The sequence below is a fragment of the Lotus japonicus genome, chromosome 6 (assembly GCF_012489685.1).
Source record: "Lotus japonicus ecotype B-129 chromosome 6, LjGifu_v1.2".
Taxonomy (NCBI): Eukaryota; Viridiplantae; Streptophyta; class Magnoliopsida; order Fabales; family Fabaceae; genus Lotus; species Lotus japonicus.
The window spans coordinates 57756083-57781379 of NC_080046.1; the positions used below are offsets into that span (position 1 = coordinate 57756083).

The 25297-nt window shown below is 36.7% G+C and overlaps 5 protein-coding genes across 9 annotated transcripts; 3 read left to right on the forward strand and 2 right to left on the reverse strand.

The window, feature by feature from the left end:
- LOC130726488 (probable ribose-5-phosphate isomerase 4, chloroplastic) lies at positions 1-3268 on the forward strand. Of its 3 annotated transcripts, none has more exons than XM_057577764.1 (5): positions 1-248; positions 683-810; positions 1069-1101; positions 1444-1522; positions 1647-3268. In XM_057577764.1, exons 1-4 carry the CDS (start codon positions 87-89, stop codon positions 1475-1477), a joined length of 357 nt encoding a protein of 118 aa, XP_057433747.1. In that variant the 5' UTR covers positions 1-86; the 3' UTR covers positions 1478-1522; positions 1647-3268. The 3 variants fall into 3 exon arrangements, 2 of the variants coding, with proteins under 2 accessions (XP_057433747.1, XP_057433748.1); XM_057577765.1 differs by having other exon boundaries at positions 1827-3264; XR_009014875.1 differs by having other exon boundaries at positions 1069-1522; positions 1827-3265.
- A 4081-nt stretch (positions 3269-7349) lies between these two features.
- On the reverse strand, positions 7350-12799 carry LOC130722755 (uncharacterized). The gene is made up of 2 exons (XM_057573582.1): positions 12413-12799; positions 7350-8170 (listed from the first exon to the last, which is right to left on the reverse strand). Exon 2 carries the CDS (start codon positions 8103-8105, stop codon positions 7623-7625), a length of 483 nt encoding a protein of 160 aa, XP_057429565.1. The 5' UTR covers positions 8106-8170; positions 12413-12799; the 3' UTR covers positions 7350-7622.
- A 1650-nt stretch (positions 12800-14449) lies between these two features.
- Positions 14450-15004, reverse strand: LOC130725633 (uncharacterized). Its single transcript, XM_057576848.1, has one exon. The coding sequence runs from the start codon at positions 15002-15004 to the stop codon at positions 14450-14452; it is 555 nt and encodes a 184-aa protein (XP_057432831.1).
- Positions 15005-15737: 733 nt separating this feature from the next.
- LOC130722753 (probable ribose-5-phosphate isomerase 4, chloroplastic) lies at positions 15738-19519 on the forward strand. 2 transcript variants are annotated; one of them, XM_057573578.1, is made up of 9 exons: positions 15738-15984; positions 16419-16546; positions 16814-16883; positions 17189-17293; positions 17387-17482; positions 17563-17619; positions 18344-18461; positions 18548-18614; positions 19261-19519. In XM_057573578.1, exons 1-9 carry the CDS (start codon positions 15823-15825, stop codon positions 19331-19333), a joined length of 876 nt encoding a protein of 291 aa, XP_057429561.1. In that variant the 5' UTR covers positions 15738-15822; the 3' UTR covers positions 19334-19519. The 2 variants fall into 2 exon arrangements, with proteins under 2 accessions (XP_057429561.1, XP_057429562.1); XM_057573579.1 differs by having other exon boundaries at positions 15848-15984; positions 16401-16546.
- Positions 19520-20374: 855 nt separating this feature from the next.
- Positions 20375-23845, forward strand: LOC130722754 (coatomer subunit epsilon-1-like). 2 transcript variants are annotated; one of them, XM_057573581.1, is made up of 6 exons: positions 20375-20754; positions 20843-20994; positions 21090-21222; positions 21552-21707; positions 22038-22117; positions 23526-23845. In XM_057573581.1, exons 1-6 carry the CDS (start codon positions 20503-20505, stop codon positions 23617-23619), a joined length of 867 nt encoding a protein of 288 aa, XP_057429564.1. In that variant the 5' UTR covers positions 20375-20502; the 3' UTR covers positions 23620-23845. The 2 variants fall into 2 exon arrangements, with proteins under 2 accessions (XP_057429564.1, XP_057429563.1); XM_057573580.1 differs by having other exon boundaries at positions 20378-20754; positions 21090-21225.
- The last annotated feature ends 1452 nt before the right edge of the window (positions 23846-25297 follow it).

Here is a 25297-nt window from a genome sequence, read left to right on the forward strand (position 1 = left end):
ATTTGCACTGGTGTAGACATATTGGTAGCCCCTTATCCACTACCACAAAACATTTGATGAAATTGCAGAGGGAGAGTTGAACAGCAATGGCTTCAGCTGCTTCATCTTCTTCGTTTTCCACAAGGCTTCTTCTGCATTCACCCACAACTCTACTGGGCAGAAGAAGAAGAAGGTCCAATGTTCTGAGGATGGTGACTCGCTCATGTCTCGATGACAGCTCTGCTCTGCTCCGAGCAGCTCAATACACTGTATGAATTTATCATTCTCATTGTCTCCAGCTTCGAATTTTGTGTTTTCACTTTTCTGAGTGGCATCAATATCTTGTTTTTCATGCCAGTTTTATTCAGCAGCTTCAATGATTATTTTGCTGTTAGATTTTTCATTTTTTGCAATCATTGTCAAAATCGTGTTTTTGTTATGTTTCCAACACCCCTTTTGGTTATTCTATGTGAATTAGTTGACAAAATAGGGACATGATGTACTTAATGGTGATTCTCAGGGTCTGCACTCTACAACTTTCATGCAACTTTATGCTTATGTTAAAGAGGGTTTTCTGTTTAGTAAAAGTGTGTATGTTTGACACAAATCATAATCATATCTTTGTTATGTTTCAAATACTCATTCTTTGATGTTTGGTTTAATGGGTGATGAATGAATTTTGTAGATATGTGTTGTTTGGTAGGTGGATACATATGTGAAAAGTGGCATGGTTGTAGGATTGGGGTCTGGTCATGCTTCTGGTATGGCCATTCAGCATTTGGGTCGCCAGCTTCGTACGGGTAACTTGAAGGATATTGTTGGGACTCCCATGTGAGCTCTGCCTCCTTATGTTTCTTCTTCCCAACCTTTCAATTAAATTACCAAGCTGTTTGTTTGTTTAATGAAAACAGTGCTTTTTAATGGAAGTTCAACTATCCATTTCTAAAATTTGACTGCTTATGTGATAGAAATTCCTCTACACAATGCAAGCATGGACAGTTCTGTCCTGTAAACCCATATTACTTCCAATTTTTATTCAAGACGTCAATTCAAATAAACCACTTGACATTCATGCATTGGTTCATGCAGGTTTGTTGCAATTGCAAGTGAGGCAGCAAAAGGGTGGGATTCCATTAGATACCTACCAAGACAGTTCTCAAGTGTGCAAAAAAATAATCATCTTCTAGATTTTCCTTTCATGTTGGGTGTTTCTTGTTTTAGAGGACACTTGGATGCTTACCAAAATTTTAGAAGAACATGAATTCTTTCATGCAATCCCTGGTGAAAACTTTCCTGAAAAAAGAAGTTTCTGGCATAAATGCATGACTATAAATAAAATCTTTTGATACAAGGAAGTAAAAAGGAGAATATATCTTGATGTGTAAACTTATGTGCTTTCTTTAATTTTATTTCGGATAGAACCAATTTCTTATTGTAGATTCATTTGCAATCGCTCTGTTATAGATTGATTTTGCATTTGATGATGCTGATGTTATAGAAGAAGGGACACTTGTTGCTATCATTGGGCGCTGGAAATTGCCAGGTGAAGAATCCATAATTCAGGAGAAGATAGTAGCTATGCCATTTTTTCTGAATTTATTTGGGAAGATCAGTTTTGATGTTTTAATAATTTATCCCCCCCCCCCCCCGCTTCCTTTTGTTTGCAGTCCATACTAAATGCATGCTTCCAAGAAACTTGTGTTCATTATTAATGAAAGCCAGTACAAATATGGTCTGGAAGGTTCTATTCCAATTTTAATTCAGTCTGTAAGCAGCTGTGCAAATGATTAGATCATTGATTCTTTCTTCTGTATATTTGTCTTTAACACTCAAATTTTTTGTTGTAGATCAACTGGATGGCTACTGCTGAAGAGATTGATGATATGTTTCTGGCCTGGGTGATGCTGAGGTTCACTAAATCACTTTCTTTTTCTGAGTTTTTCTTCATGTATGTAATAAAAAATTGTTAGAAGTGATTGTTTGCTTTACCAACTTAAATAGTGACAATGATATATATAGACTCAATATTTATTTCAAATATCAGGGTATTGTGACTTGGCTTGTATAACTGTGTATAGGCTACTTTATTTTATAGAAGAAATATGCTTATACCCTGCAAGTGGTCTGTATCCATCTACAGGAGATGAGAGAAATAGGAAAAGAGAGAAAATGAAAGATGTGATGGGAAAACAATAGAGTTGAATTAAAGATGCAGGATTTAGTTGTGATGGGAAAAATCATAGTTGTTCTTTAAAGACGCAGGATTTAGTTGTGATTCATAACATCCAAAGTCTTTTCCCACCAGATTGGGTTGAATCAAATAACACCATTGTGTTATTTCCATAACCAAATCTTTGAAGAAGCAATTTAATTCTGATGGTTTTAGAGTCAACTTTGTCTAGTTCTATTCCTAGTTTTTGGACCATCATTCATCTAATCGATTATTCTTTCCAGGGTCCAAACCATTTTAAGCACAATTGTACCATCTTTTCCTCAATTGATGCTACATTAACTTTGAGCCCATTTGTTATATTTTTTTTCATGAATTTACTTTTGAAAAACCACTTAAAAAAATTAAGAAAGTCCTTTCAGCTTTAGGGAATAATCAGATTTCTGCTTATTTTGAGTGTCTATCTTGAGTAACTTCTGCAGATAAGTAGCAATTATAATGACTACCTTTTAAAATAATAAGTAATGTTAATTTGCTGGTTTAGAAGGTAATTCTGATCTCGTTTACTGGTTTGTGGATACTAGGCAAGATGGTCTTGGAATTGTTTGAATAAGAAAGACACTCTATTTGTTAGCTCTCGTGAAGCTTTAGGAAATTTGATTTTCATCATTTTCTTGGACTGGACCTGGCTGGCTTTACTATGGCAGAGTGTAAACTATGCTTGCTTTGCGGGTCTTACTGTTGTATGCTAACAAAGACAAGGGGAATCTACCTGATATAATATATCATAGTAGTTACTGAAATTCTAGTCATGTTCTATCTAAGTGGATTGTTGCAGGGCAGGTGCTGGGGTTACATACTGGCTATTGAAGATGTGAAGTAGCATTGATGTTTGGAGAAAGTCTATTGGCTCTTTCTTGAAATTTGTGGGTGGTGGGCACTAGTAGTAGGATTATTGTTATTGTCTTGTAATTTTACTACTTAGTTCTCTTTTCTCCTCTTTTCCTTCTTGTATTGGGTTGAAGTACCCCTTGTGCTTCACTTCAATATAATTCATTTGGCTTATCAAAAAAAATAATAAGTGTTTTATTCTGAAAAGAAAATCATTTTCCTACAGCTTTCATGAAGGACTTAGTACAACATGTATATAAATATTTATTTACAAAAGTAAATCATGTTCCATAATTGTCATTGTAGACTTACTGAGGGATTGGAGAGTTGCATAATTCACATTACCACCCACAAAACGGACTAAAATTGACACTTTAGTGAAGTTTACCTCAGGCGGTTACCAATATTCCAATCTTCTTTCATTCAAATGCTCCTCTTCTCTTCTCTTCTACTCACTCACTCACTCACACAAAACATAACAAACAAACAAACAAAACATAAGTGTTCCCTTTTTAAAAATCATATTATTAATTTATTTTCGAATTTGATGTTTTATATTTTACAAACAAAATGAACTACCATTTTAAGAATAATAATTTATTCTTTTAAATTCTATATAATGTTTTTTTTTTTGAAAATAAATTCTATATAATGTTAAGCACATGTAAATGAAATTGTAGAAGTGAAAAGGTTTTTTTCCATTGATTAAATTCCATAACTTTTTTATCATCATTATGCGCTTTGAAGTGGGATTTAAATCCATTTTTTTATGTTTCAATATTTTTAAATTCTATATAACTCTTAAAGGATAAATGATATTAATTCATACATTGTAACCACTATTTTTATCTTTATATTTTTAATTTTTAATATGTTAATTAATAGATATATATTCAATATAAATTGTAAGACTGATTTTAATAGTATTTTAATCAATTACCCCTTATTTTATTTTTTAAAATTGCATTGTTATCTTTCCATGCTATCCACCTACCCATCCACATCACAATTCCCGTGTCAATTTCCATTAAGCTGATTTGTTGTCCATCCTCCACAATTTCAATTCGAAAACTGAAATCTCAAAGTATATAGATTTTTATTGAGCAAATTACACTTTACTACCTTGGATTTTCATTTAGCTGATTTGTTGTCCATACTTCAAGCAAAAGTTTTTTATGGGTGTGGCCACGTCGCGAAGGAGAAAAACAGAGTAGACAATTTTTTTAATGAAGTTGGACTTCGCAAAATCATACGATAATGTAGAATGGGGTTTATTACAAGATGTGTTGCGGGAGATCAGGTTTGGGGATAGGTGGTGTGAGTGGATTCGGGGCTGTGTTTTAACAGCAGCATTGGCAGTTTTAGTGAATAGGTCGCTTACAGAGTTCTTTCAAATTCAGAAGGGTTTGAGGCAAGGAGATCATTTGTCCCCTCTGCTGTTTAATTTGTACGCCAATGGCATATCTTGTATGCTAAATCAACTATTGGAGGGAGATTTTCCGTGTGGCGTTAATATAGGAGGCGATTTCATCATCAATCACGTGTAGTTTGCTGATGACACTTTATTGCTTTGTGAATGTGATCTGCAGCAAGTGAGTAGAATAGCAATGATAATGGAAGTGTTCTTGCTTGTTTCGGGACTGAAAGTGAATTTTCAAAAATCATCCTTGATCGGGGTTAACGTGTCCAGTGAGATAGAGTTTCAGGCTACAAGTGTTTTGGGCTTCAATATAGAACAATTACCTATTGTTTATCTTGGGTTTCCACCAGGGGGGAAGGCCAAGGAGGGTAAGCTTTTGAAACCCGTGTTGGAGACTATGGCTGATCGGCTGGCTAGCTGGAACTCAAAATTCCTCTCGCTGAGTGGTAGAGTAGTGATCAGTGCAATACCTTTATATTATATGTCAGATTTCAAGGCACCTATAGGGGTTTGGGTATAGGCTTTTTGGGCTGGAAAAATAAAGCACTTCTTCTTAAGTGGATGTGGAGATTCGGAAGGGAGAAAGGTGCCCTATGGAGAAGAATAGTTTGTTTGAAATATGGGTTAAATTTGAATTGTATAATGCCTCATTTTTAGGGGAGGAGGAGGACTGCTGGATCATGTATAGTGTAGGATTTGTTGGTGTTATGGAGAGAACATAGTCCAATGGTTAATGAGTTTGCTAATGTGCTGGCCTGTAGAATAGATGATGGACGGGGGGAGGGTAGCTGGCCTCTTCCACCCTACTCTAACAACTACCTCCACGTTCTTCCGTGCCCCTTTCCTCCTACCCCTTCCTGGGTAGTCTTGGTCGGATTCTCCCCAATCAATTGTATTGTATACGTTTATGCCATCAATCTCCTCTGATATAGATGGTGTATAAAACATGATAAAAATGTGATGTATAAACTACATGAATATATTTAATCCACCGCAATCGCCACCACCATCCTCCACCACCACCACTATCACCACTACCACTGCCACCTTTGCCGCCGCCACCATCACCATCACCTTCCACCTTTGACTTCTCTTAGTATCACACTCTTGTTCACCTTTTCTCTCTCTTATTTTCCTTTTCTCTAATTAATATTTGGGTTTGTTAGACACCTAAGTGGTCTATCAATCTTTAAACTTTTGAAAAAAAAAAATTGAAAAAAGATTGACCTTGCTCACGAAATAATGTGGAAATTAAAACCGCTCCCTAAATATATTAGAATGACCAAATATATAAATACTGTCAAAAAAATACCAAATATATAATTAAACCTTAATAAAAAGCATCAATATTCATTGAGATAAACCCAAAAATTTGACAAACTAAAATGAAGAGATAAACCCCAACAACTTTGAAAAACAGAAAGGTAAAATTACACCAATATCTCACAAGGTTTATCATTGTTGCATTGCCCTCCGTTAATTTAATTTAGACAATAACCACTTTTATTTTATTGGTTACATTACACTAACCTCTATCAGTTCCACTGAAATTTATCATTATAACACTCAACACTCTACTATTTAAAATGATAAGGCAAACAAATAGGGAAAATAAAATCTTAAATCGGAGTGAGATAGGGGGTCTTATAGTTGGGGTTCAGTTTTGCCTGCCTTGGCTTCATTCTCACGGTGAAGTTTCACTTTCACCAGTGCCGCTACTGTTGGTCTGCCCTTTTCTCCCATGCTCGTTAGTTCATAATTATAACTCTTGCCTCCCAGAGACTGCGCAACAGCAACTAGAGTAGGAAATCTTGAACTGTCCACCTTTGACAGGTCAGCATCGGAAGCCATGTGCATAAAATACTGAGAGTGAGGATGATGAGATTCAACAGCTTCAACTGCCACGGTTAAATCTGCCACCTCCTTAGCAACACGAGGGTCATTGAGGACGGGGGATTGAGGCGTAACCAGCATCTCATTCGTAATGTTAAATTCATCCATCCTCCCGGACCAATATAACATGCCGGACACATATTGACACAAACCGCCAATTCCTGAATCCTCCTCCGAATTGATGCTTGCCATGTCTATGATATATTTCATCGCAGATTCCCTTAGAGCTTGAGTGACACCAAGCATGCTCCTTATTGCTGTTGCTCTCTCGAAGTCAAATGGAACATCTAGATTCGGAGAATTAGATTTCCCACCCCCTGTTTTAGATTTCCCACCCCATTTAAAAGTGGGGAAAAACCAATATTGTCCCTCCGTGTTTTAGTCCGAAACTTCAACCTTCGGATCAGTACGAAACTTCATCCTTCGGATTAGTATGAAACTTCAACTTCTGGACACCTCTGACAGATTCTACCACCTTTTTCAGCACCATTACTCCATAGCTTCACCTACCTCACCACCATTATGACCTGCATAAACTCCTCAACCACCCAACCACCCCCCATTTATGGCTGAACACACTGTTTGGATGGGTCCTCGTGTTATTACCAACTTTGATTTAACAGACATAACAGAAGATTGATAATATGATTCATGTTTGTAATGTTGTAACCATGTCTGTAACCATGTCTGTAACCATATTATTAGCAAGAATATTTTCCTTCAGTATTGTAACGAGGTCTGTTTGTCCCATATTATTGTCACTGCATTTTCACGTTTCTGTCTTTGTGACAGTATCTGGTTTGAAAGATCCGAATCTTGAAGTTTCATATTAATCCGGTTTTTCAACTCTCGGACGTCTAAAAAAGGGGGGTGGTAAATTTAATTATGAAGCAGTCCGAAACTTATAGTCCTGGATTGATCCGAAACTTAAAGTCCTGGATTGATCCGAAACTTAAAGTCCTGGATAGATTCGAAACTTAAAGTCCTGGATAACTCTTACCAAGCAGCAGAATGCAGTAAGTTAAAACCAAACCAAAAGGCATATTCATCAATTACAATCTCAACCACCACCACAATTACAAACCAAACATTTCAACCCAACAATTCGCTAGGCAAGTCCTCCAAGACGGCCACGACACCGATCATGTTATTTTAACTGTAACTAAAGAATCCGAACTTTTAACTCTCGGACTAGTCCAGAACATCAACCTCTGGACTGGTATGGAGGTTTAAGTCCCGGAGGGTAGTCCCGACATTTTTTTAAAAAGGCTAGGGTGGCAATTCTAAAACAGGGGGTGGGAAATCTAATTCCCCTAGATTCGCACTCGCCGGGTCATATCCAACTGTCTTCTGCAGTTCACGAATATGGTCGCACATGTAGATCATGTAAAGTGTCTCGTTCTGAAAACTTTTATTCTGAAAAAGGAAGAGGATGCAACAACCAAATGTGACAAGGATGGATGGCCAGTCCATCTCAGGAACATCAGTGACATTTATGTTGAATTTTTCAGCCTCCGATGGTAACTTCACCTCACGAGGTATAAGGCCTATTCTATTCAATGCAAGATCCACCGGCACTCTAAGTCGTCCGGCAGACATAGCGCACATCATAGATCCCCAAGAAGCACATAACTCCTTGTTATTCTTAGACTGCTTGGCCGTTTTGTATGCAATACGAAAAGCAATTCCAGATCTGTCTTCTGCATCTGAGACGTAGAAATCGCAATCTTTGAAGTTTCCAATTGGATGCATATTGGAATAGAGTTGATTTTGACCGGCCGGCTTCTTCTCCTTTTCTGGGATACTCTCGTTTGTCTCTACAGAGAAAAGAAATAAGGGTTAGGGTTTGAAAAGAGATGATACATGAGATATGTTTTCCATATATATAGATTTGGAATGACTCAATCATAAGAAATTATAAAATATTATCAAATAATAGATTTATCACATAATTTTAATACTGTCCTATTAAATAATTATAATTCTCTTTGGTCTCTTTATTTAAAATTATGATTTTTCTTTTATCTATTCCATCAGAAACGGTTTGTCACAAAGTTAGAGCCGATGGAAAATCCTTATCCCCTCCTCCGGGGCAAGTTCTATTCTATTATTCTGCCAGAATTTTTCAAACTATTGAGTAAAAATAAAAAAAGTGATTTGATAATTTTTCAATTAGATTTGTTTTTTGAATTATATAAGGCTCATTGGGTACGTCATATTAGACATTATAGTATAAACTTATACAATACATTATAAATTTATTCATTGCTTGGTACTAACATTATATTGTATATGTTTATCAATCAATCTACTCTTAAACATTAAAATAATAGATTATATAATCCAGCATATATAGATGATGAATAAGACCTGATAAGATTGTGAAACTACTTGAAATTATTGAATCCACAGCCACAACCACCACCACCCTCCATTGTTGCCCCACCATATGAAATTATACAATACATTATGATTATTGTGTTCATTGACATCATTTTTCTAGCCATTCACGCGGCCAAACTATCTTCCAAACTATCTTCCATAAAAACATTACTTTATTGATTGCCTTTGGAACTCATCCATGTCTTGCGATGGCGTTTTGGCCGATGATGTATAGAATGACGTTCCCATTCTTATCGCTTCACATAGCAAATGAAGTCTCACCTTCAGATCCAAGCTTGTGACAAGTGTTGCTTCTTTGTAAAACTTCGTCAAAAAGTCTCGCAACGACTCTTTCTTTCCTTGCTTTAGCTTCCCCCAAGGTATGCAAGGTCTTAGGGGTAAATCTTTGCTTGTGATGAAGTGAAGAACAAAGTGTTGAGACAATTCTTCCCAACTCCTTATTGAGTTCCACCGGAGGGACCTGTACCAGCGCAACACTGTTTTCCTTAGTGTCAGCGGGAACATCTGACAAACTAAAGCATCAGTCGCGCCTCAAAACGAAACCTATTTAATGTACGTATCAAGATGCTTCGTAGGATCAACATCTCCCACGTACACCTCTATTACGATCAACTTCTTGAATTCCTTCGGAATCTCCACTAACAAGATCTCAACGTAGAAAAGAGTCAGAAATTTTGTGTAGACTCTTCCAAGTCCCCTAGCACCTTGGCATGATTGTGTGTCGGCTCTGCAAGTTTTCTGACGCGTTCTTCATGAACGTTGTGGTCCACGCGCTAGTCATGACTTGGATGCTATGAAATGTGAACCGACCTCTCCAACTCGTGTAGCCTCCTCTCCATTCTCTATAGGCTATAGCAACTCTTCGGTGGTCATCATTACGGCTGATTATTGAGTATGGACACGAAGGTGGATTGAGAAGGACAAGGATGAAGATGCTTAGTGGTGGAGCATTGATCTCAAAAACTTCTTGAGATGAGATGTTGGACTCATTTGAAATATTTTGTTGGTTATCCTCTAGGTAAGACAGTACCTGAGAAAAATGCAAGGTTCGAGGTTGAAGCTTATTTGTGGTGTATGGTTTAAGCCAAGGAAAACAAAGACATCCAAATGTCTTCATTTTGGAATAATTAGGTTGATGCTGAATGAGGACAAAGAAGGGTGATTGCATGTTAAGAGTTGGAGTTGGTAAGCGGTTTATGAGAAAAGTTGTTGTTTGTAAGTAAACGGTGGTTTATGTGATAAGTTGTTTGGAAGGTAAAGGTCCAAAAAGGGGGAGGAAGAGAAGCCTGGTTAGGTATGCACCTGGTTGTTTCGAGAAGATGATGTCGGCGTTCATATAGACCATTGTGTTCCGTTGTGTGAGGAGGAGGACTTAGATGTTGTATCTAGGGATGTCAAAATTACCCACACCCGTGGATATCCGCGGATAAAAATCCACTATGGGTGCTCATGGATATCCTCGGATATTTTAAAATCCGATTAAAACCCACTTAGTGGATATCCATGTGGGTTTGGAGCGGGTATGGGTATAATTTTTTACATGTGGAGCGGGTGGCGGGTATATGGTATCCATGTCCACCCGTACCCATTGACATCCCTAGTTGTATCCCATGAATTTGGAAAAAAAGATCTGAGCTTAATAAACTTCCCACCATTATCGAAATAAAAGCATTTTATTTTGCAACGGAAACGGCTTTCCACACGTTTTTTGAAAATTGGAAAAATTAAAGTCACGTCTGATTTAAATTTCATGGGAAACAACCAAATATACTTCGAAATAATGATCAATAAAAATGACATAGTAACAAAAATCATCAACTGAATTATAAGGAGAAGGACTCCAAACATTAGAGTACACAATAGACTGGAACAAGACAAAGAAGATTTTTATTGAATGGCAACTTGTGGGATTAATTGGCCAGACATTGAGTACATTTAATTTTCGAGTCACGAAGAGAAACATCGATGGTCTTGAGAGAATGGTGCAGTACTTGAGAGGAAGGATGACCTAGTATGGTGTGTCAAAGATCGCAAGAGGTGGTGGACTAGATGGAGTAGACTTGAGGAGGTTGTGATGGTAGTTTGTAAGCATTGTCTTCATTCAATCCGCAAAGCAGAAGCACCCCTCGTGCTGAGATCCTTCACCTCAAAATAAGATGGGAAAAAAATCAATTGAGCCCCTGTTAGAGGCGCATAACTGAGAGACAGAACATATAAGACATTGGAAAGATGCAATGAACAAGGAGATGAGTTGATAGACAAAGCTCCCCCACATGAGTGATGGGTAGAGCCATACCATTAGCTACATGCAGCTGGTTATTACAAACATACTCACTTTTCAGAGAAAGGTGGCTGAGATCATTGGTAATGTGGTGTGAAGCACCAGAGTCGAACAACGAATCAACGAGTGGACCGACGGTGTTAGCGGCATATGCTACAGATGGGGAGGCTCTGTAGTTATATTTGGGCAGCTTGTAACATGTTTGAGCAGTGTGACCTTTTTGTTGCAAAGCTGACAGATTATAATGCAGGGACTGTCGCGTTGAAGGAACAACTCATAACCCAATAGCTTGACATATAACTCATCGAAGGTGAGAGGAGTATATCGGGTTCAGATGGAAGCAGTGAACTACTAGTAAGAATCATCAAAGCCACTTAAGGCATAAATGACTAAGTCGAAATCATCAAGTGGATAACAGATCAATGTTAGCTCTTCTGCAATAGAGCGAATGGTCTGTAAATAAGATGCTGCATTTGTGGATCCTTTGCGGGTGGTTAGGCTCTCACGAAGAGCCAGGCATGTCTTGGGCTGGCTGCGGAAGACATCATAGGAGCCAAGTAAGGCTATATAGAGGTATTTGTCTTGACGAATCCAATAATTGTAGGCAGGACTCGAGGAAGAAGTGCCCCATACAGTGATCGTTTTGGGAGGACAAGGTGGGGCACCTGTGACATAAGTCAAGATCACGAGCAACAGAAACCAAATTGGAGAAGGTTAATTTGATTGGTTGTTGAATGGTGGTGTTGAATCCCACAAGATCTTTTGGATCAGTGGAAGAAGGGGTAAGAGCAGCTTCATGAATGGAAGAGTCAGAGGCCATTGCATCGAAGAAGTTGATGAAGCAAATGGCTTAATCTGAAACATATAGGAAAAATAATAATGGTTTGTATTTCAATCATTGCACAATGATACAATGTAAGTGTGTATCTATATCTATATATAGATGTACATATGAGTGTGTTAGAAGTCCCACATTGGCTAGAGATAGAGCAAAGATAAGCTTTATAAGGGTATTTGGGAGGCTTATACTCAACCACAAAAGCTAGCTCAAGAGTTGAGGTTTGCACTACCCTCTAACAGAGTGAAACTAACAGATTACATGGTTAGCTAAACAGGAGAACTAGCAACAAGATAATGTTACCACTAACAAACAGATCTGTAATACTTCAAAAATATGAGTTAATATTTGAAACTACTTCAGTACTCCTACACCTAGATCTCAGCCCACAAATACCCAGAGCTACACTCTCATAAAGGATATATATCCATATTAAATCCGCAAAGGGAATAGAAAATTTGATGAAGAAGTAGAAAATCAAAACGTAGAACCATAAGAGGAAGAAATTGGAGCCAGACAGAGAGAAACATATTTTACCTGATCAAACAAAGGACCTGACCTGATTCTCCGATAGAGAGAGCTTAAGCTTTGAATAAATGTTGACCTAGGGCGTGACTCGTGAGAGCTCGACAAAACCAATTGATGCGATTGAGGACCAAACATACGATTGATGCGATTGTGCTTGGGCGATCGGGGACCAAACGGCAAATTATGCGAATGAGAGCAACAAATGTTCACGAGAGAGCTTCCATGGAAAAGCTTAAGCAAAGAGAGGATTCTCCGAGAAATGAGAATGACGAAGCTGTGCGTAGTGTGTAATCTTTGGGGAAAGTGACTTAATCACTTCTTGAGAAGATTTTTTCATTTTTTTGTGAGCAAGAGAATCTCGAATGAGAGATGGTTAATCTCTTAAAAATAAGAACTAAATCTTATATAAACAACGTAACTATGCTTTATGAGTTCCTACCATATAAAAAAAAAACATTACTTTTCTCTTATTTAAATTATTTTATTATTTTATGAGTTTTGTTTTATTACTCTATGATAATAAAAAAGTATAAATAATGTGGTGTTGTTATATTAAATGAATAATGTTAAGAACTCAAAGTTAAAAATTTGTGGTTAGAGCGAAATATGCAAAAATTGTTTAAGAGTTGCTTAGAGCACATGTGATATTACGAGCTCTCAATAGTGCTAAAATCTAAAAATTAAGCACTAGAATTAGAGATGTTTTAAGACCTGTGTTCTTCTTCGGAGGTTATCCTTTTCAAGTATGAAACATTATCATGGTGGAACTAACTCTCTCGACGAAACTTTTTTCATTTACAAGACTTAAATCGAGACCTTACCTAAGGAGAACTAACATATAGAGAATCAACATATATAATATATACTTAAAAAGAATAACTATGTTTTGATTATCAACTTTGAACTAAGTCTAATTTTTAACCCTCTAGGCATAATTTTCAAAAACATACCTCACACTTAAAAAATAACTGATTTTGGTCCACTTGAGACCCACACTCTCGAGTCAATCCTGCAATTAGTTGCGTAAATGTTTGTAAAGTTGTTACCTGAAAAATAAATTGTTCGACGACCAATTTTTGTTGATTAATCCAAAACTTGGGTCAAACTGTTTTAGTACTGATGTGTCAACCACCTTGTTAGAAAATGGATAATAGTAGAGGTTATGAACTTAGCCGAGTGGCTTTCATCCATTATATAGAGCACATACACATGGTGGTGGAGATGGATTAGTGATTTCTCACTTTTAAAAAGAAAGAAATGATTTCTCTACACAATACAAATGTTGCATTACATGCCCTATTTATAGGCTTACCTTCACCGACCTTTCATTGTCCGTTTACATTTTCTCTAATTATTAGATTTATCTACTTGCTTTTTAGAAGCAGGTAGACTATGTGTAGTGTTATCTAGTGTTTTGATATTTTATAACAAGCAAGGGTATTCTAACTCCTCCTTGTTGTAAATTTCTCTGACTCCACACATAGTGCACATGTCTTTGAATCTTAGTCTCAGCAGAGCTTTCATGAACATACTTGCATGGTTTTCAATCTTGCAATAGTCGAACTTGATCTTATAATTGTCTTTGCTTTCGTCGTTGATTGTGTAGTTGTAGCTTGCTTCTTTGATGCATCTGATCTGGGTCTAATGGTGGTGCGATATGGTCCATAATACCTTAAGGCAATTGGAGTTCTAACAACAACACTTATGAAACACTTAATTTTGTCCTGTGAATCTAAGCAGGTCTTAATTCAAATAATTTGTAGACCATAGTTGATCAAGCATAAGTCAAATGATGAGAACATATTAAAAGTTCTGCATTTCTTTCCCTCATCTCTTATGATGGTAAACAGAAAAGGCAATATGCATTCTTTCAAAGAGCTTGTTTGGAGGCGGACCACAAAGAACATATTGAAGCTTCTCTACTTAATTTTTCAGTGGAAAAGCTCCCATTAGTGGTCTTTGATCCGTGTCCAAGCAGACTCAAAGTGTTGAAGAATTACACTGGCTGAACCATTGTCTTTATTGTGTTCACAATACTTCATAATTTTAAGCATTAAGCATGCCAAGTATGACAAGAGCAATGTTATTGAGCCACATCATCTTTTGATTATCCCAAGAGGATAGTATTGAATTCTGTAGTTGCATACACTCGATTGTGCAATCATTTGTCCTAATGTTAGCATCATTCACCAAATCAACCATATCCTGATAATCCTTCTGGTCTGATAAACGATGTGCACTCTTCAACTTGTCAAGTGTAACATCATAGTCCACCTGACATTTCTCGAGGTGTGCCTTTGCGGCGGGATCAAGACCAACCGTGGTTTGGAGAAGCTGCTCCAGAACATACTTGTTTAATCGAGCTTGTGATGTGGCCAAGAGTATTGAGACAACGCCGAGTCGATTCAAATCGGCTTTTGTGTCCCCTAAATAGCCTTCAAGGGAGGTTACACAGAAGTTTGGATTTTGAGTTTGTCCGCAAATTTCCTCGATTCGCTTATGAGAGACACTGTGACCAGTGGTAGAAGAAGAAGTGGAGTTGAAGAGAATAAGCAATGTGAAAAGAAGAACAATGGAAAAGGATGCACTATTGAAAGCCATTGGTGGTGGTTTTCACTTTGGTATCAGCTTTGTTTCTATTTAGTTGTATAAATAACTAAGTGATATAAAGTTAGGCTTAGAATCAGGAGTTAAGAGCCAAGGCAGTTTCTATTCATGCATATGCTGCCTGTTATCTTTCGTGAAGGGCATGGCATGCAACCAAGCACTTGCTCATAGAGTCTTTTGTCAAACACTAACCCAAAATAGGTTGTGATCGAAAAAGAAGAGAAAAATAAAAAGTAAAAGTGGATGAAAATGAGTTAGGACTTAGGATAATTAAGTGTGAATAGATGAAAACTAAAATTATGAGCTTATAAAATAAATTATGAAGAGAAATAATTGGACATATGTTTAAAAAAATTAATTCAATTGTTTGGTATTACCAAGGTATCCGACTTCTCTGAACAAATATTATTCATGCACACCGCTCAAAGATTGAACCCTTGACAAAATGGTTATAGAGCACAACTATATATCAACTGTGTGAAAATGTATCCCATAGCTGTTAACCGTCAGACTGTCAGACTAATCTCTTGTCTCACGGGGGCTAGACAATGAGCTTTTTCGATTTACAAGAGTTACGAACCGAACCTTCAACTTCTTAGTTAAGAGATGAAGTGCTGAAACATTACACGAATAGTTATGACATATTACATTGAATAAACTTTTTTTAGTAATAAATTTGGTTTCTAGTCCTTAAAAGAAATTTTATTTTAAAAATCTCATGTGCGAATTTGCACTGGTGTAGACATATTGGTAGCCCCTTATCCACTACCACAAAACATTTGATGAAATTGCAGAGGGAGAGTTGAACAGCAATGGCTTCAGCTGCTTCATCTTCTTCGTTTTCCACAAGGCTTCTTCTGCATTCACCCACAACTCTACTGGGCAGAAGAAGAAGAAGGTCCAATGTTCTGAGGATGGTGACTCGCTCATGTCTCGATGACAGCTCTGCTCTGCTCCGAGCAGCTCAATACACTGTATGAATTTATCATTCTCATTGTCTCCAGCTTCGAATTTTGTGTTTTCACTTTTCTGAGTGGCATCAATATCTTGTTTTTCATGCCAGTTTTATTCAGCAGCTTCAATGATTATTTTGCTGTTAGATTTTTCATTTTTTGCAATCATTGTCAAAATCGTGTTTTTGTTATGTTTCCAACACCCCTTTTGGTTATTCTATGTGAATTAGTTGACAAAATAGGGACATGATGTACTTAATGGTGATTCTCAGGGTCTGCACTCTGCAACTTTCATGCAACTTTATGCTTATGTTAAAGAGGGTTTTCTGTTTAGTAAAAGTGTGTATGTTTGACACAAATCATAATCATATCTTTGTTATGTTTCAAATACTCATTCTTTGATGTTTGGTTTAATGGGTGATGAATGAATTTTGTAGATATGTGTTGTTTGGTAGGTGGATACATATGTGAAAAGTGGCATGGTTGTAGGATTGGGGTCTGGTCATGCTTCTGGTATGGCCATTCAGCATTTGGGTCGCCAGCTTCGTACGGGTAACTTGAAGGATATTGTTGGGACTCCCATGTGAGCTCTGCCTCCTTATGTTTCTTCTTCCCATCCTTTCACTTAAATTACCATGCTATTTGTTTTATTTGAAAAAAAATAGTACTATTTAATGGAAGCTCAACTATCCATTTCTGAAATTTGACTGCTAATGTGATCGGAATTTCTTTATACAATGCAACCAAGGATCATTCTTTTTGTAAAGCCATATTACTTCCAATTTGTAGGTCAAGATTCAAGAAGTAAATTCCATCAAACCACTTGACCTTGATGCATTGGTTAATGCAGGTCTATTTCAAGTGCAAGTGAGGCAGCCAAGGCTGGGATTCCATTGGATACCTACCAAGACAGTTCTCAAGTGTGCAAACAAAATAATCATCTTCTAGATTTTCCTTTAATGTTGAGTGTTTCTTGTTTTAGAGGGCACTTGGATGCTTGCCAGAAATTTTAGGAGAACATGAAGTCTTTCATGCTATCCCTGGTGAAAACTTTCCAGAAAAAAAGAAGTATCTGGCATAAATGCATGACTAAAGAAAAATCTTTTGATAAAATAAAATTAAAAAGGAAAAAATATCTTGATGTGTAAACTTAGGTGCCCTTTTATTTTATTTCGGATAGAACCTATTTCTTATTGTAGATTCATTTGCAATCGCTCTGATGTAGATTGATTTGGCATTTGATGATGCTGATGTTATAGAAGAAGGGACACTTGTTGGTATCATTGGGCGCCGGAAATTGCAAGGTGAAGAATCCATAATCCAGGAGAAGGTTAGTAGCTTTACCATTTTTTCTGACTTTATTTGTGAAGATCAGTTTTGATGTTTTAATCACTAATTTCCCTCTTTTTCCTTTTGTTTGCAGTCCATACTAAATGCTTCCAATAAACTTGTGTTCATTATCGAAGAAAACCAGTACAAACGTGGTCTGGAAGGTTCTATTCCAGTTTTAATTCAGTCTGTAAGCAGCTGTGCATATTATTAGCTTATTGATCCTTTCTTCTGTATATCTGTCTTCAATACTCAAAATTTTGCTTGCAGATCAACTGGATGGCAACTGCTGAAGAGATTGATGATATGTTTCTCGGTGATGCTGAGGTTCACTAAATCACTCTTTTTCTGAGATTTTCTTCATGTATGTAATAAAAAATTGTAAGAATTGATTGTTTGCTTTACCAACTTAAATAGTGACAATGATATAAAGATCTCCATATTTGTTTCAAAGATAAGGGTATTTTGACTTTGTTTGTATAACTACTTTACTAACAGAAAAATGATGCTTATAAGGAGATGAGCGAAATAGGAAAAGAGAGAAAATGAAAGATGTAATGGGAAAGCAATAGAGAGAGGTGGACAAAATGAAGTGTGGAAAAATCATAGTTGTTATTTAAAGATTTAGGATTTAGGTATGACTTATGATTCATAACAACCGAAGCCTTCTCTCACTAATTAAGGTTGAATCAAATAACCCCACTATTATTTCCATAACCAAATCTTTGTAGAGGAAATTTAATTCTAGCTCCTTTCTAATGGTTTCACAAAGTCAACTTGGTCTAGCTATATCCCTAGGTTTTGTTGGCTTCTGAGTTCTGACCAGATGACAAAATATAGTTATTTAGCTTGGTTTATATTGTGGACTTATTGAGGGATTGGAGAGTTCTTTCGAGCCAATGCACTCCTTGTTTGTGTCCTGTATTTCATTCTTACTTTTTAGTTAATCTAGAGGAAGATTTCTTATGATCTTATATTTCTCTTCATTATCTTAATTATTAAATGAAAAACTGCATATTCCAATTATATTGACTGTTAAACTTTGTATAAGGTCTGGAGAAGACCGTCTATTGGACAAGCTGGTCCACTTGGAGGTAATTTCCCACTAGTCACCAGAGAAGGACATAATGTTCTTGATGTTATCTTTACATCTCCAATAGTAAGCCTTGGTAAGTTCTATAAGTTCATGATGCATTTCTAGTGCCTAGTCTCAGTATCTGGGCAGATCCATTCATTGACTTAGTGTTGCTTGCAGCTGAAGTAGCAAAAAGCCTGAACAAAGTTGATGGTGTTGTGGACCATGGTGTCATATCTAAAATACCGTTAGTTTTTTTCTCTATTTACTTCTACTTTATACTTCTCTTATAAGTAGTTGACTCTCTCACTGATTGAAATACATAAGATAGCTATTGAATCAAAAGGTTTGATAGAGCTTTAAGTATCAGGTGTACTTGAAATGATTGTTGGAAGGATTTTCAGTTAAACCTGATGTGTTTTTAGGGCTTCCAAAATTCTTTATCTAGTGCCCTATCTTAAAATGTTATTAAAAATTGTTTAGAACCATCAAGAAGGTATACAACACATAAAACATCCAATGATCCACTCTAATACTTTCATTTATCTTTAACAGTCTGTCAGAGTTCAATGGAAAAGAAGTGCTTGACAAATGCTTCAAATAATGTTACAAGCTTAACTATAGCCAGTCCAGATCTTCTTCATTTTAGTTATTTTTTCTGTTGTTTTATTACCTCCAATGGGCAAAAAGAGATGCATAGGTTATAAATTTAATTTCTTTTATTTAGAGCTGCAGGGTGTACTTCAAATGCATCTATTTATTTAGCCACCATAAACAACTTTTTCTGCTAAGTTATTGCATTGATTCTAGTAATATTCTTCCCAGAAATGAAAGAAGCAGAGTGAAGTTGTTTGTTTTCAATGGGAACTTACTTCTATGATTTTGTAATGCAGATGCACGGTGGTAATTGCTTCTCAGAAGGAGCTGAACATTTTGGACAAATTGACAGCAGACATAGTGGGCTAGCCTTCAGTTCTTATAGCTGTCACATGCAAATGAATGTAAATGCAGTTGTTCTATTTTTTTCTTCATGTTTTCTTTTGGAAAAAGCTCCTCTAAAGTAAGTTTGAATATGTAGAATGAGCATGTAACCTTTAACATGGACTGACTTGCACGCTTCTAAAGATACATATAAAGCATTGCAAATTGCAATCCTCCTTAGCCATGTGTATATAGGAACCATGTTCAACCCGCGGATGCAAAACATTAAAAAGAAGAGAACAATCTGTCTCAAATACAACCATCCTAAAGTCTCATCTCGGCTCTCATCTCGCACCACGCAACCCATACCTACATTGTCGTTCTTTGAGAAAGAAGCGTCCATATTTAACTTCGCGCCAACCAAGTTCCATAGCGTCCGCAAACCCACTGCAGTAGCAGCGTTGAAATTTAACTTGAGCCAACCAGTTTGCAATTTACCACCATGAAAATAAGTTTCTTGCTTCATCTATTGTTCTCTGCTTCTGTTGTTTTTCCCACTCCCCTATTTTTATTCATTGAATCCATCACTCTTTCATGTTTTTATTTGATTTATAGCTTTATGGTTTGTTGGGTGGAAAAAATAGAGGGGGATGAGGGTTGTTAGGCTGGGGTCAGATGAATTTACAAGTTTACCACGGATTAAGAAGAATAAAGAGGAGGGAGTTTGGCCTAATTTAAATCGGTTGAATTTTGGTAGTTCAACCCACACTTTTTTATCGAACTATTTGGACCGGCCTTTGTGCCTAGCCAATTTTGACACCACTACAAAAGAGATACGTAATTTTCTCTTGAGTCGCGAGCGCATACAAGATAAGATATACACGCATTTTGTGGCGATTTGAAACCGTCATACTTATGTTTCACTTAAAACAAAACGGAGCACAAACCGTCACAAACCTATATCTCGCAAGTGTGTCGAACTTACGATATGGGCCCATGGACTCTAGTTTATTAAATAGAGAAAAAAAACCCAAGCCCAATTTGAACAAAAGCCCACAATAATTTCATCAGAGAAATCAAGATCGAACACAAAAGGCTTCCATATTCAATTTCTCTTCACTTCCATTCTCTCTGCAATTCACTTCTCCATCCATCGATCGCAATCTGCAACTTCCAGTGATCGTTGGTGAAAATCAAGATCTAGATCTAGATCAATGGCTACACCGGACCACCTCTTCAACCTCCGCAACAACTTCTACCTCGGCGCATTCCAAGCCGCCATCAACAGCAGCGACGTCAATGGCCTCTCCGACGACGACGCCGTCGAGCGCGACTCCCTCGTCCACCGCTGCTACATCGCCCTCGGCCAGTTGCAGTTCGTCATCTCCGAGATCCACGATTCCTCCCCTACACCTCTCCAAGCTGTGAAGTTGCTCGCTCTCTACTTCTCCGCTCCCGACAACAAGGTACCTCCACATCCACTCCTTCTTCTCCTCCTCCTCAATTTCTCGTTTCCGCATTCAATTTCTCATCTCGCGCTTCAATTTCTCGTAGGAATCCGTCATTGCCAGCCTCAAGGAATGGCTCTCCGATCCAGCGATCGGCAACAACTCTACACTCAGGCTCGTTGCTGGTCTCATCTTCCTGCACGAGCAGGATTTCAATGAGGCGCTCAAACACACCAATGCCGGTGGAACCTTGGAGCTGTAATTCCATTCACTGTTCTTCTCTGTGTTCAGTTATTTTGATTTGCCATGGAGAAAGTGATTCTGATTTGTGCATTTTTTGTTTTGTTTTGTAGGCACGCTTTGAATGTGCAGATCTTCATCAAGATGCATAGGTCGGATTATGCTGAGAGGCAGCTCAGGATCATGCAGCAGATTGATGAGGATCACACTCTCACCCAACTTGCCAATGCATGGCTAGATTTGGCTGTGGTATTCAAATTAGTTCAATTTTAGTTCTTAATGTGTGCTTGTTTCATTATTTCTTTAGGTTCTAGTGTAAATTGATATATCTTGAATAACAGTAATAGACGACTTTGGTGGTATCGAAATGATCTTTTAATGGTTAGATTTACCCTTTTGTGAACATGGTGAGGCTATTTCGAAAAACAAGAGACTAAAATAGGGTGTTTTGAAAAAAATTCAGGATCAGAAACATATGTCATCAGTATTTTATTTTTGTTTTAGATTTTAATGTTTGGTGGGTGGAGAAGGGGATGGGTGAATTTGGGATTTAATGTTGCGTGGTTGGATCTCAGGGTGGGTCGAAGATCCAGGAGGCATATCTGATCTTCCAAGATTTGTCTGAGAGGTATCAGTCCACCAGTTTGCTCTTGAATGGGAAGGCTGTATGCTGCATGCACATGGGCAACTTTGACGAAGCCGAGACTCTTTTGGTTGAAGCACTCAACAAGGCATGTTTTATTACATAGAATCAATCCCGCGTGCTTGGAACTGTGCTGTTTATTTGTATTGATTGCTTCTGTTAAGTGGTATTGGAATATTGCATCATGTTTTCTCATTCTGTTAAGTAATTGATTCGATAGAGTTCAAAATGATCTCAGTTGTCTTTCCATTCAGCAACTTTTCAATGGTTTTTTTTTTATTCTGTCTCATTGATTTTTCAGCCTTTGTTTTGTAGTAGCTCTCAATTATTTTGAACCTTTAAGCTGTACTGAAATAGAGTTTATTGTTGATTCCAAAAATGGTGGGTGTAGTGAAGGAATTCTTTGTGATTTGTACAGGATGCCAGGGATCCAGAAACTCTAGCCAATCTAGTTGTGTGCTGTCTTCATCTTGGCAAACCATCTTCTAAATCATTCAGGTAAACTCACAGGACATCTTTGTTGTTTGCTTCTCTGTTTTTCTATCTGAATAAGCAATCACGTCTTCTGATGAACCCCTTTATTTTTCCATGTAATATCTTTCACTATATCACCTTTCTTTTGATGAATGTGTGAACCCCTTTGTTGTGCATAGGCTAGCTAAATTATTTGTTCCTAAAGAAGTGCTATTAAATTTTGAATTATGTATTTTGTATGAGCCAGGCCCTTGAAGTAATATTTATATATGAAATTTATCTTCCAAACTAGTGTCTTAGGTCATTGTTAATAACATCCATTTGTAGCTCTCAAGTGTTAAACGATAGCAGTTGTAAATGTGAATTCTATGATCGTCATAGATGGACCAATTTCTGTTAAAATTCTTTGAAGCATGTTCTCAAACTTTTGTAAAAAGCTGTGGAATATTGTGCTAGAATTTATACAAATTCAAATCCTTATGTTTTTTTGGGTTTTAACATTCTGGTCCATCCCCTGGTCTGGTGTTGGGTCCTCGAAGTAGGAGGTCATAAGTAGATGGGATCTCATGATCCAGATTGGTTCAGTTTAAGGCTTAATATTGAACAGAACATTAATTTCACGGATAGCAATTGGAAACTAAACCACATTATGGTTGAGTTTGGCTGTTTCTCAGCATGATTAATTGGTGTGTCTAATATTACTATTACTGTATCATTACTGAACTTGTTACATTTTAATCATATTCAATAGTAATAGTAACTTATAACTTAATATAACATCAATTAATTAAATTATAGTACATCAAGAAATCTCAAATTATAATATTACCTAGAATATATTAGGTAGGTATCGATAATTCAAATACTATAGTACATCTCCAATACTGAAATGATAAAATGGCAAGTCCGAAACTCACGTCATATATATGTAATATATGCAAAATATGTCGATATATTCTATCATGTGTATGTGCAGTTCTGCTCAGTTTAAATGATGGTTATTTATGCTTCATAACATTGAACCAGAACATACTGGAAAGAAACTATTTTGAACGACTCTAGTGTAAAGATCTTATGCTTAGATGAACCAACATACTTGTACTTTTCTTTTACTTGTTATTTTCCTTTGTAAATAGCTTGCATCCGTACAATCAGTGAAATGGATGCACTCTTTAAGTTTGACAATAAGTTTCTTATCTTATGGTCCTGTGACTACTTTGAAAGTTATTTGTATGCAAACATCAATTGCTCGTATCAAGTGTCAGATCCATGAAGTTAGTTATGAGTTATGACAAACTGAACTTTGATTGTGACGTTTTTCTGTGTCATGTGCGTTTCAAGATATAATATAAACTAACCAAGACTATGCTTAGTTCATATAATTGTGATTGAAAATTTTGCACAAAGGGGTGACTTGTATATTGTTTTGCAGCCAACTGAAGCTTTCACACCCAGACCATGTACTTGTCAAACGGGTATCAACAGCAGAAGAAAGCTTTGATCGAGCCCTACAATCATTCTCTTAATGAGTTAATGATTCTATTTCTTCAAAGAGTTAATGGTGTGAGGTCTTCCCATACAATTTTTTACACCTCATTGTAGCTATTGTATTGGTTACTTATCTGAGAACATAACCAGTTGGGTAAATGTGTCATAGGATTCAAATTTTATGACGATGTTTGTCTTACTTGAATCTTGATGTTGCAAAAACTACAGCTAATATTATTATTATGCAAGTTCATTTACTTGATATTTTTACAGGAAATGTAAGAAATAACTATGGGATAGTAAAACAAATTTACAACTGCGTGGATGATTATCATGTATAAAAGTGTTCTATGTCAAAAGAGTTTTGCTCCTCTCTACAAAGCTTTTTCAAAATACAAGACTAATGATCAAACATTTACTGACATACTTAAGGGATTCAAAGGTTATCCACCAAATGTGCTGGGGCTTTTCTGGTTTTCAACGTTCAATTCCATCTCTTATAGTATTTGGGATTTTGGGAATGTTAAGTTTATCAGAACTAGACAGCAATTGTTTTCCGATGTACCTGAAAAAAAAAAAAAACTAGACAGCAATTACTTTTAAACACATGTATTTTGAAGAGAAAAAAAAACCTTATGTATCCAAGTTATATTTGAAAGTGTTTATTTAAAATCTTAAAACTATTTACTCACTGTTAAATAAATTTATTTTACATACCAACTCCCAAATGATAATGAAAAGCTATTTAACAGATATAACAAAGTAAGTTCAAAAAGTATAAATTAGCAAGTGGATGAGACTCATTCCAACTATTACATATGAAAAAAAAACTCATTGGTCATCCCCTAATTTTTTTTTGTTACATGGCGGGGCTAAACCCAGGAAACAAACTAGATACTAGGCCCTACAGCTGACCAAGAGGGCACTCCCTCGAGCCTCAGCCAAGTCCAATGACAGCAATCGATGACAATCTCCAAACGGGGAAGGGAACACATGAATTCCAAGCTGAAACTACAACACGGCGCTAGCTAGCCAATGAGCTACCTGGTTCCCTCTGCACAAAATAGCAAGTGATGCCTCCATGGAAATCAATCCCTCTTCTGATAGCCTCCACAATCTCCATATACGGACCACTAGTGATGGCCTCCGCATTAATCTGGTTAATGGCTTCCAGACAATCAGATTCTATTATCACTATGAGAAAGCTATTATCAATCGTTGTACGAATGGCCGTGAGCTCGGCATGGAGCGGGATCAAAGTACCTTCGTTTAGAAAAATATATATATATTTGATGTAATGAAGAACGAAATTCCTCAATGAACCTGAAAATTCTTTGTCTGAATCTCACATTCAAGCTTCAAAAGAAATAAAACCAAGTATCCAATATTGTCGGTAAAATTAATTCGTAGGCTCGAGTTGTTCCAACAGAAGGAGACATAAAAAGCAGCAGAATCAGCCTTTCACGTTCAACTGTTACAGGTCTCAAAATCAGACAAGAATAGCTTTCAGATCTTTTACCCAGTAATTTACTTGATATGAAGAAATTGTTACAGAAATAAGTATGAAAAATGAATGTGTATAATAACAATACATTATGAAATTCATGTCAAAATTATTTTTGGAGATGACTATACCTCATTTTTATTCTTTTAACTAATCATATTCATACTTATGTAAAGGACTCTTGGTGCCAAATTATTGAGACACGCATAAGA